This window comes from Acipenser ruthenus, chromosome 43 (genome assembly GCF_902713425.1).
Source record: "Acipenser ruthenus chromosome 43, fAciRut3.2 maternal haplotype, whole genome shotgun sequence".
Classification (NCBI taxonomy): Eukaryota; Metazoa; Chordata; class Actinopteri; order Acipenseriformes; family Acipenseridae; genus Acipenser; species Acipenser ruthenus.
This window is the reverse complement of record NC_081231.1, coordinates 360,418-372,917: the sequence shown is the minus strand read 5'-3', so window position 1 is coordinate 372,917 and position 12,500 is coordinate 360,418. Positions and strand designations below refer to the sequence as shown.

Sequence of the window (12,500 nt, the reverse complement as noted above, 5' to 3'; positions counted from 1 at the left end):
CTCTCTGTGCTTTACAATGCTTCCCTATGCTTTACCAGACCTCTCTGTGCTTTACAATGCTTCCCTATGCTTTACCAGACCTCTCTGTGCTTTACAATGCTTCCCTATGCTTTACCAGACCTCTCTGTGCTTTACAATGCTTCCCTATGCTTTACCAGACCTCTCTGTGCTTTGCCATGCTTTCACTGTGCTGTATTACACTTTGCTGTGCTTTTACTATGGGAGACTTTTCTAAGACTGAAAAGTTTATTGGCGTACTGGAGTTGATTTTTAATGATCCACCAGCGGTTCTCAAACGGATTTCTATGATATTAGCATTAATTCTGCAGTAAATCTGTGTTTGTTAAACTGTTTTCACCCAGCGTTCAGGAGCTGCTCTTCAGGGTTAGTTGCTGCGTCTTTTACACAAGCTAGAGCCAGCGCCATGCATGGTGCATTGCTGGCAGTACACCGGCTGTGCACTAGATGGCGCTGGTGCTTCCTGCTAGAAAAAGAGGCTATACTGGAACTGATGATCGTAGTTAACACAGCCTGATCAAGCCATGTTTGAGGAATCGCTATAACACAATTATAAAAAAACATTTCAAACACCCCTCCCTCCCTCCCTCCCTCCCTCCCTCCCTCCCTCTCTGGTCTCAATTGCTGCAGAGTGACTTTAAATTTTACCCCCCCCCCCCTCTCCCTCCCCCCCCCCCCCGAGTTCACAATGACAATTCCAACAGGCCGCTGAACTAATCTCCCTGCAGAGACTTGTAAAAGACTGCTGCGTCAAAGAAAAAAAAAAACAAACGGCCGGCTGATCGCGGACAAGCGGGGGAGGGATTAGGGTCTGAATGGAAGGGGCTGACTCTCCTCATTCAGGTCAGAGGGTCCTTTTGAAAGACCCGGAGACTGAGCCACAGGAGCTGACGCAGCGCCTGCCTATGGAACGCCATTCCACCGCGGCCGTGTGCCCAGAGGATTCCGAGCGCTGAGGTCATCGCTGTGTCCCGCTGCCTCTGGGGTCTGTTCTTTGAATATCATCATTGTTTTTCTTCATCTGCCCGTCCCTGAGCTTGCCCAGAGAATCCTAAACGCCGGGACTGCCCCCCCCCCCCCCCCCCCCCCGTATTTAGAGCTGGTAGGTAGGACTCTCCAAACGAGCTCAAAATCCAGGTTAAGATAAAGAATGATCGCTCAATATGGGAGCAACCGAAACAGAGACCCAATTAGAATGATTGTTTGGTGGGTCCAGCGGTTAAAGAAAAGGGGTCTCGATACCAGGAGGTTCAAATCCCGGCTCAGCCACTGACTCCCTGTGTGTGTGTGCGTGCGTGCGTGCGTGCGTGCGTGCGTGCGTGCGTGCGTGCGTGTGTGTGTTTAGTAGAAAGTAGATTCTTTTTGGTACTTTTCCCCCCCCCCTTTGTTCCCCGGTGTGTAGGGATACCATATTTATCTTCTCTCTCTCAAATTCAAATTCAAATTCAAATTCAAAAATGCTTTATTGGCATGACGAGAGCGCTCAGGTATTGCCAAAGCTTTTATAATACAAAACAGAAATAATAAAACGGAAATACAATTACAGAACCTAACAAACACAAAAAACCATTGTTCCCTTCCCTTTGAACGATATAACTCCCTCCCTCCCTCCCTCCTCATCAACAGTAACCCATGGTCGTGTATGCAGGGTGTCACACACTGTCCCTCAGGTTGTGGCAGGCAGACACATACTGTGCTGCTCGCTCTCTCTCTCTCTCTCTCTCTCTCTCTCTCTCTCTCTCTCTCTCTCTCTCTCTCTCTCTCTCTCTCTCTCTCTCTCTCTCTCTCTCTCTCTCTCTCTCTCTCTCTCTCTCAAGGGGGGGGGAGATAAACACGCGGTAATGTATTACCTAACCCTGTAAGAAAAAAATACAGAAATAACACGCACAGCAGTAACTTTCCAAACCAAATAACCGGCAGACAAAAGGCCTTATCTTATCATTCCCAGGGATAAATCATAGTTGGACAGATGGGTTAACCCCCCCCCCCCCCCCCTCTTATTTTTGGTGAGTAGCTGTTGTCTTTCCATCAGTGTGGCCGCTTCCCTTTATCCCGCTGACCCGCGCGTCACAAACCGCTGTTCCAGCGTTTCTTGCGAGTTGATTGGAAGCCGTCCAGGGTTCGAAACGGGAAGTACGAAAAAAAAAAAAAAAAAAAAAACTGGGAGCTACAACCAGCCAACTTTATTACCACGGGAAACACCTGCTGATTTAATCACGCACCCTTTTAATATAGAAGCGGTGGTAAAGCATAGGGAAGCATTGTAAAGCACAGAGAGGTGTGGTAAAGCATAGGGAAGCATTGTAAAGCACAGAGAGGTCTGGTAAAGCATAGGGAAGCATTGTAAAGCACAGAGAGGTCTGGTAAAGCATAGGGAAGCATTGTAAAGCACAGAGAGGTCTGGTAAAGCATAGGGAAGCATTGTAAAGCACAGAGAGGTCTGGTAAAGCATAGGGAAGCATTGTAAAGCACAGAGAGGTCTGGTAAAGCATAGGGAAGCATTGTAAAGCACAGAGAGGTCTGGTAAAGCATAGGGAAGCATTGTAAAGCACAGAGAGGTCTGGTAAAGCATAGGGAAGCATTGTAAAGCACAGAGAGGTCTGGTAAAGCATAGGGAAGCATTGTAAAGCACAGAGAGGGCTGGTAAAGCATAGGGAAGCATTGTAAAGCACAGAGAGGTATGGTAAAGCATAGGGAAGCATTGTAAAGCACAGAGAGGTCTGGTAAAGCATAGGGAAGCATTGTAAAGCACAGAGAGGTGTGGTAAAGCATAGGGAAGCATTGTAAAGCACAGAGAGGTATGGTAAAGCATAGGGAAGCATTGTAAAGCACAGAGAGGTCTGGTAAAGCATAGGGAAGCATTGTAAAGCACAGAGAGGTCTGGTAAAGCATAGGGAAGCATTGTAAAGCACAGAGAGGTATGGTAAAGCATGTGCGTTAAATAGCCCCACAGAGCAATGGAATAATCAGCTGTGTGGGCCGAAGCGCCGCCCTGCTAGAAAGAGGCGCCTTGTTCGCTCATCGTGCGTTCATTCTTCAAAGAATCGCTCGGATATGTCACAAGCAGTGTGCACCAAGGGTTGCTTCATGCTTCTGTTGCAGATGGACGCGATACGTCCGGCGGAGACAGCTGTGAAAGCCGCGCAGCTTCACTCCGACCAGGTAGCAAATACTGACATCTTTCACCAATCCTCCGACCCTGTGCGATTTCAGGTCGCAGGCGCGTGACGCGACTGGGATGACGTCATTCCGACCGGTCTGTGACCCTCGACTCCGACCACAAATGATATGCCGGAGTCTGAAACATGAACCAACTTTAAATAGTGTCATGAAAAAAAAAAAAAAACCACTACAGGGCCACTATTTCTATAATTATAATTCTGCTCTATATATATTTTTTACACAGAGAATTGTGTGAGAATTGTCCCCAGTAATGTTGTTGAAGCTGACACCCTGGGATCCTTCAAGAAGCTGCTTGATGAGATCAATAAGCTACTATTATTATTATTTATTTCTTAGCAGACGCCCTTATCCAGGGCGACTTACAATTGTTACAAGATATCACATTATTTTTACATACAATTCCCCATTTATACAGTTGGGTTTTTACTGGAGCAATCTAGGTAAAGTACCTTGCTCAAGGGTACAACAGCAGTGTCCCCCACCTGGGATTGAACCCACAACCCTCCGGTCAAGAGTCCAGAGCCCTAACCACTACTCCACACTGCTGCCCAAACGCCCGTGTATATGGGGCGGGACAGTTTTTTCCAGCTGACTCCTACTCTATTCCTCTGGCGCTGCTGCTGCTGGCTCTCAATCTGGCCTCAGTCAGTGACCGCAGCCTCCCGGATCGCTCTCTCTTTATTCGACGGCTTTGTTTGAATCCTTCTCCCCAAGAGAGCCTTTCAGAGAGAATTCCGAACGAGCCAAACTTCGCACTGGCGTCCGCAGCACAGCCCGGTCCGCCCTGGAACACAACCGGAGAGAGGGAGGGAGGGAGAGAGGGAGAGGGGGAGAGGGGGAGGACATAAATAAACAAATAAACACATAGAATAATAACCATTTTAAAAAAAAAAAAGATCTACCCTGTCGATTGGATGAGAGATCTGGACCCCACGTGGGGAGGTGTTCTCATTGTGACGTCTAGTTTGGAAACAGGCAGAGGGGAAGGGGGTGTCGCTTGTCCTCCTAACGCCCCCTTCCATTAAAGAGAGCGAGGAGAGAAAGCGAGAGAGAGAGAGAGAGAGAGTGAAAAAAGAGAGAGCGAGCCGCCGAGGGCTAAAACGATGGCAATTCAATAACAGGAAACTAACCTGAACCCACCTGCCTGCATTGAAACCGCAGCTCGTCCGGGAATACGGAGAGGATACCGGCGGTGCGTCTCGCTGACAAAGTAAGTAAAACCCGCTTTCTGTGCGTATTCTGTATCTTAGTATTCGGGAGTCTATTAATAGAGTAAACTATTCTAGTTTCAGTTAATATATTCCTGTAAAGCCGCGATACGCCGTGTTACAACAGCGTGTCGAAACATGACGTGAAATATTATACCTTTTAAAACCTTTGTCATCCAATTGCGTTGTCCTGCAATCAAACACCGTTTGTTTTTAACGAGTGTGAAGCAAACTATTATGTTCCGTGTTATTTTTTTTTAACTTTTGTCATTTTTGAAGCTTTTTTTCTTTCTTTCGTAAATATATTAATTCGGGTCTCCGGTTTTGGTTTATTTAATTGGTTTGTGTATGTATGTATTTATTTGCACGGTGTTCTATAACTGTGTCGCGCTGTCCGTCGTGCTAAGCTGCAACCACGTACGCTATTTCCAATGACGCACTGCCCTGTATAAAACGCTCCCTATATATTACATTAATAACTGGACTATCAAAGGGCTCGGATACGTGGGCTGCGTTATTTCTGCACGTCGAGTCGTTCTTCGCTGGAGTTTTGGAATCGAATATATTTTTTCAACGTTCTTTTTTTGGTCATAGATAAGGGCGTTCTATAGAACATACTATTAAAACCAATGCAAGCTCGTTTATAGTCTCTATTAACCCATTAAGTGCCGTTGTCTCCATTTGAGGACCGGCTAATTCGTACATCTTTTGGAGCATTTTTTAAAACTGGCATCTGCTTTATATTTTAATGTTATATTGTTATGATGCGCCTGTAGCTATTAATTCTGCACATATACGGCCCATCAGTTGCTTTTGCGACGCCTCCGATATAATGTAAGAAACCGAAGCCTAAATATGATCAATTTGTTGGTGTTTCCCCGACCCCTCAGCCGATGATAGTGTCTCGGACCATCACCACCTGCCTCCCCGTAGCAAAATCTGACAGCTATAGATGTCATAATTTGTCTCCCCATCAGAAATTGCTACCCCTGTTGTTTTTTTTCCGGGGGGGGGGGTAATATATTCTGACGGGTCGCGTTGGGTGTCAGAAACTGCCACCACTCTTTATACAATGAAAAAAAAACACGGTTATAAATTCTGACGGGTCGTATTTTGAGATTATCCCAAAAAGTAAAATGTTTTTTTGTTTTGTTTTGTTTTTACACAAATGTAAAGCAGAAGAAATGTCATCGACACAATACTTTACGATTTACGCATTGCTGGCCGTGTTTTATAAAGAAATAAAATCCGGACGATGAATTACCCGTGTTTTGAGAAAAAAAGTCAACAAACACCGTCCATGCTGCAAAGTTTCCTTTAAATTCAATAAGGCAGCGTTACCCGTGTTGCAAAAAAAAATAGTCAACAGTGATAAAAACTTAATAGCAATACATTAACACGAGTGAAGTCGGGAGTTCTTTTCTGACACAGCAAGCGGAACAGAAGCGAAACAGTGGCGCGCATGCTCAGTACAAAAATAAGCCCCCAAAAAAATGACCGACCACCCACCGGCGTGAAATTTCACTACTGTGCTCACGGGAACGCGTCTAACCTGACTGTCCCCAAAACGGGACGCTGGGAGTATAGATATCACACTTCTAAAAACTTTTCCAATGGTAGCATATTTTTCTTGGCTGCAAACGGCCAGCGGGCCGATCTGTCTCCAGCGACAGATTGAGAGAAACGATTCATTTGGGACTTCATGGGTTAAACCCCCGGTGTTTGGGACCTTCTGTACGCATCCTATAGAATCCATCCTATATCCGGTTTCCTGAAGCTAAAACATATACAACGACAGCAGGAGCTCTCTTTTTATGACGTAGTAAAACTGACAGTAATAATATTTAAAATGTAAAGGGTGGAAAAAACATTAAATAAACTATTGTGAACTCTAGCAAGTGCCTGAGCATACCACGCAAATGAAGCAGCTTTGAAACGTGTTTAATACGATGCAATGCGCAGCGTTTCAATACGTGGGCAAAGCAATATTATTTATTTCTTAGCAGATGCCCTTATCCAGGGTGACTTACAATTGTTACAAGATATCACATTATTTTTTACATACAATTCCTCATTTATACAGTTGGGTTTTTACTGGAGCAATCTAGGTAAAGTACCTTGCTCAAGGGCACAGCAGCAGTGTCCCCCCACCTGGGATTGAACCCACGACCCTCCGGTCAAGAGTCCAGAGCCCTGACCACTACTCCACACTGCTGCCTTACTCCACAAAGCATCTATATTGAAAATGCATGGTTTTATGGGAAACGCATCAAGGAATTCATAATCCACAGAGCTCGTGGATTCTCGTGGATTATGAAATGTCAAAAAAAAAATATATATATATAACTTGAGGCATTTTTAAAACATTTTCAGTAATCTGCTCCGTGTCTGTTAGGTATTCAGTTCGTCTTTGATAATTTAAGGATTTGTTTTTACACAATGGACACACTCCGGCTGGGGTTTGATCAATCTGGGTGCAATTGATCTCGATCGAGCGTTTTTCAATAGACAGTCTGGCCGAGAAAAAACCGAACTCGTGATGGAAAATCTGTTTAGTTGTTTTTTGGCGAATCAAAAAAACACAGAGGACTAATAACCATGCAGAAATAACCTGAAGCAGCGCTGTGAACGTTATTGAATAAAAACAACGTGTACACACACATTTATATAAGTGTAGCTGGTATCTGTGAAGTACATGGAAGTATACGTACATTTTGTATGCAATTTATATTATTATTATTATTATTATTATTATTATTATTATTATTATTATTATTATTATTATTATTATTATTATTATAATAATAATAATAATAATAATAATGGTACACCTTGTTTAAATTAACCAAGTCAAACGGCACGTTACACACATTGTTTTTCGTTCGGCGGTGTAATCTTTGTTTGAAATTAAAGTTGAGGCTGCATATCATAATAACATATTTAGACGGCGCGACACACTCTCAAAGGCCTCTATAAAGCGAAGATAATACAACATGAACCCACAGTAAAACAAATACTTCTATTGCCAGCCATGTGAAATTCATAGCTCCCCTCCCCTCCCCCAGTTTCGATTATTATCTGGTTTTTTTTCTGTGTTGGTTTTTGTTTCGAGTCTGTGTAAATATGTTACTCAACCATCTGCTCTCTGGAGCCCGAGCGATAGCGGAAAGAGCCGAGATAATCCGGGATCTGATCTGGCCCAGTCAGGCAAGTGCAGTTACAGGCTCCGGCCTAACTGGATTCATCTGACAGGAATGAGAGAAATAGTGAAGGCGGAGGTTCAAGTGAGGAGGGGAAAATAATATATATATATATATAACGGACTCCTAGATAGCTCCGCTAATATATACGAACTTTTAAACTGTCTACTATACTTTATTAAAATGCATTTGATAATGGATCATTTTGAAAGTTTTCTAAGAGGATAGATACATAGACACGCTGCACATTTACTGCGTGTATTGAATGCGCTATGCCTTGTATTTCACTGTATGTAATAATTATTATTTATTTCTTAGCAGATGCCCTTATCCAGGGCGACTTACAATTGTTACAAGATATCACATTATTTTTACATACAATTACCCATTTATACAGTTGGGTTTTTACTGGAGCAATCTAGGTAAAGTACCTTGCTCAAGGGTACAGCAGCAGTGTCCCCCACCTGGGATTGAACCCACGACCCTCCGGTCAAGAGTCCAGAGCCCTGACCACCACTCCACACTGCTGCCCATGTAATTTATCATGCATTGCTAAGAAATAAATTGCTCCTCACTATCTTGTAAAGCCTTTGTGATGGTGGGTCCACTATGAAAGGCGCTATATATAAAATAAAGATTGATTGATTGATACATACATACATATATATGCTTTTTCTATCCAATTGAAGAATGACTTGTAATCTGAAACGTTCTGATATTATTATTATTATTATTATTATTATTATTATTATTATTATTATTATTATTATTATTATTATTTAGCCTGCATTTTTTTATATACTCGTATAACGCTCTCATTTTGTTTTGTGTTGGGCTAGCGCCGAGGCTTCCGTTCTTCAGGTGGTTTTTTTAATGAAATCCATTTTGAAATCACGCTGCATCAATAACGCAAAACCGGGTAATTACTAACAAACGAATGCCAGGCTGTGTGAATTTGCAGGCTGACCAGCGCGCCGGGAATCATCGTAAAACAGGTTTCTCCCTGTGCAGCACTGCGGATTCGGGGAAGAGAGACGGTGGGCATTTTGCATAAATGCAGCTCTGTTCTGACATGCAGATTGGAGAGAACGAGATAAGAGAAATCTCCAAAGCCATTTTTAGACATTTTTATTTCAATGCTGTGAGGGGAACGCGGCACTCAGAGTTATACCGCTAAGGACAGTTAATCCTCGGTTTTGCAAAAGCCGTATTTCATGTGTTATGTATGTCCGTGTGTGTGTGTGTATGTCTGTGTGTGTGTGTGTGTGTGTGTGTGTGTGTGTGTGTGTGTGTGTGCGTGCGTGCGTGCGTGCGTGCGTGCGTGCGTGCGTGCGTGCCCAGCTATGGCCACGGTTTTTGCATCACCCTATAGAATTCTATTTATTTTTGCTTCATAGAGTCTAATGAAACCTGCTGTTACGTTAACATGTCGAATTGGGGTAGCAGTGTGGAGTAGTGGTTAGGGCTCTTGACTCTTGACCGGAGGGTCGTGGGTTCAATCCCAGGTGGGGGGGACACTGCTGCTGTACCCTTGAGCAAGGTACTTTACCTAGATTGCTCCAGTAAAAACCCAACTGCATAAATGGATAATTGTATGTAAAAAATAATGTGATATCTTGTAACAATTGTAAGTCGCCCTGGATAAGGGCGTCTGCTAAGAAATTAATAATAATTACACATTGCTGGTAGTTTTCCTTATACTGAACTGAAAAAAAAAACTGACACTGAAAAATGTGACATTTCAAAATCTAACATGAAATACTACAGGATTGCTGTTAAGTTAGACTTTTTTGCGTTTCATCATTTTGTAGTTTCTTTGATTCCATGATGATAAAAATGTTAATATCGGTTTTTTTTAATTGCTTTTTTATAAAATTCTCAATCCTAAAATTCTAGGTGATGCAAAACGCGTGTCCGCAGCTGTATGTATTTATGTTAAATTCAAGGGTGCAAGGTTTATTATGAATTCAGTCTTGGAGAGGGAAGCACCTGCCAACCGAGCACCTACCGGTCACACTCCGAGCTGCTGTCCTGCCCTTGTATAGATTAGATCACATGTCAGGGATGCATTAAAGGTAATGATCTGGTCACAAGCGTCGGCTGCATATTATTTCACTTTTTTTTTCTTCTTCCATGTTTTACACAGCGACTGTTCATTTTTCCAGCTGAAGACAAAGAGGTTATAATGGACTGCACCAAGGACCAAGCAGGGGGGGAAACCAGCCATGCCTTCCCCTACCGTCTCTACAGCACCCCCAAGAAGGGCAGACCATACGAGGAGGCCCCCCCCTACCCCCTCCCGGCCGGCTCCCTCATCTCCCGGCTCCTCAAAACCACCGGCAGTACCCCTCTCCCCCAGGAGAGCGGCGCCGCTGAGCCCTACCAGGACTCTGAAGGAGAGGCTTCCCTGGGCGACAGCCCCCCCTCCAGCCCCCCAGGCAAGAGGAGACCTCTAGACATGGAGGACCTCTACCAGGAGTACATGAGGGCGAAACGGGCCAGAGTGGAGAGTATCATCAGAAGCATGGGCTCCTCCCCAGCTCAGGAGCTCTATGCTGGGGGGAACGGTGCCCGTCTGAGCGGACCGGGCTGGCCGGACCGAGCCGAGCCCGTCCGGGAACCTCCCAGACCGAAGATCAAGAAGGAAGAAAGAAACCAGGAGAGACAGGAACTGAAGAGCCAGCTGGACAGCATGAGAGAGCAGCTCCTTCAGCTTCAAGAGAAAGTCTATCACATGTACAGCGGGGCTGTGGAGGAAGAGGAAGAGGAAGAGGAAGAGGAGGAGGAGGAGGAGGAGGAGGATGAAGCCGAAGATTTAGCAGCAGGGCCCCAAAGGGGCTCTCCCTTATCGTCCCAAGCCGTCTCCTTCGAAGGCCCCAGATTGAAGGACCTGTTGGCGGACGTAGGGAAAAGCCAGCCCTGGGCCAACCTGGAGGGGCAGAAGCTGGCCGACGCCTTGAAGGAAGAGCTGGGAGCGGCCGTAGCCCAAGTTATAGATGGTGTGGTGAGGATGTTCGCCCCTCCAGGCCAGGACCCCGGAGACGCGCTGGAGCCCCTGACCCCCGCTTTCCAGCCGCCCCCACCCCAAAACCACCACCACCACCACCCCCACCACCACCTCCTCCTCCAACAAAACGAACACCCAAACCAGGGACCCTTCTTCGAAAACGAAGCCGGAGGCAGAGACTTCATGGCGGACCAAGTCGAGGCTTTGCCCCTGGTGGTTCGGAAGTCCCTGGATCACCAAGGAAGCAGCCCCCTCCCAAGGGTCAAAGAATCGGCGCTTGGGTCCGCCTTCCAGCCCCCTATCCCCATGCCGCTGGTCCACTACACCATGCAGAGGATGTTCGCGTCGGCAGCCGCGGCCCGCGGGGTACCTCCTTGCAAGGACCGTCTGTCCCCCGATGCCTATCTGGAGATGACCAGCCTGAGTACCCAGCTCTCCTCTCATCACCATCACCACCCTCCCCAGCACCCCTACCCATCCCTGCACCTCCTGGGCACTCTGGAGGGCATGTCTTCGGCGATGCACCCCAAGATGAAGCCCGACACGAGTGGGTACCAGGATCCGGGCGACCCGTCTCTCTACCTTACGCAGTCAGCAATATCCTTTCGAATCGCCTGCAGGGCTTTGAATGCTGCAAGATAGTGTCGGTGATGCGGGTGTGCAGAAATTCACATTCGTGATTTATAGACAAAGAGTAGGAGATACATTTTATTGGGCTAACTAAAACAATAATTAATTTAATAATAGGAGGCTTGGAGCCCCTGACTCACTCTGTGTGTGTGTGTGTGTGTGTGTGTGTGTGTGACCCTGAACAAGTCAGTGAACCTCCTTGTGCTCCGTCCTTCGGGTGAGACGTAAAACAAAAGATATTTGCAAGTGACTCTGCAGCAGCAGCAGCTGATGATGCATAGTTCACCCCCCCCCCCCTAGTCTCTGTGTAAGTTGCTTTGGGTAAAAAACATCTGCTAAATGACCAATTAATGAGTCGTCAGCTTTCAAGACCTTTCAGGCAAAAGTAGGAAAGAGAGATTGATGTTTACATGTGACCTCGGAGGTCTGAAAGCTTGCGATTTAATTTTGTAACCCCCCCCCCCCCCCCCTCCTTCTCTTTGTCTGTCATCTCTGGAGCGACACAGCTAGCATCTCATCTATCAACGTACTTGTGATTGCAATTTAAGAAGTATTTATCAGCAGGTGGTCAGTAAACCCTGTCGTTAAGCTGATTTGTCGTCATTAGTTTTCAGCCTCGGTACAGCAGGAAAAATGCCAGCGCTCGGGAAGAAAGGAAAATGATCTTCTTTTAAAACACTCCGTGAGGAAGTTAATTGCCATTGATCACTTCTCAGCTGTAAAGGTGAGGCTTTGGAAAAATGGATCGGAGATTTCTTTCAACCCGATCGATCAATATGAGGGCCCTAATCTCTGCTAAAGAACGCAGAATTTCTTTAACAAAATAAACTGTAGTATTTTGATTTTATATATATATATATAATATTTTTTGTTAATGATTTTAGATTTTTTATTATTGGTTGTTTGTTATAGAGTTTTTTTTTAAAAAATGGCCCATTTTATTATGTATGTATTTATTTATTATTTATATCTTAGCAGACGCCCTTATCCAGGGCGACTTACAATTGTAAACAAAATATCACAATACAAAATATCACAGATAAGAGCGATTATAAGATACAGTAAAGTCAGTAGTAAATATGAGTGAATTCAAATAAGAGAATATAAAAAAAAATACAGTAAATAATTGAGTGAGGGAGGGAGGAAGGAGAGGAGGGAGGAGAGGAGAGGAGGGAGGGAGGAGAGAGGGAGGGAAGGAGGAGAGGAGGGAGGGGAGGAGAGGAAGGAAGGAGGGAGGGAGGGAGGAGAGGAGGA

The 12,500-nt window shown here is 45.1% G+C and overlaps 1 protein-coding gene across 2 annotated transcripts in view; it reads left to right on the top strand.

Moving 5' to 3' along the window:
- The first annotated feature begins 4,271 nt into the window (after positions 1-4,271).
- LOC117398517 (prospero homeobox protein 1-like) overlaps positions 4,272-12,500 on the top strand; it is a 12,057-nt gene continuing 3,828 nt past the window's right edge. For both annotated transcript variants that reach the window (XM_033997453.3, XM_033997452.3), the window contains exons 1-2: positions 4,272-4,411; positions 9,756-11,213. In XM_033997453.3, coding sequence (XP_033853344.3) covers positions 9,795-11,213 — 1,419 coding nt within the window. In that variant the 5' untranslated portion in view covers positions 4,272-4,411; positions 9,756-9,794. The remainder of the gene's footprint in view (positions 4,412-9,755; positions 11,214-12,500) is intronic.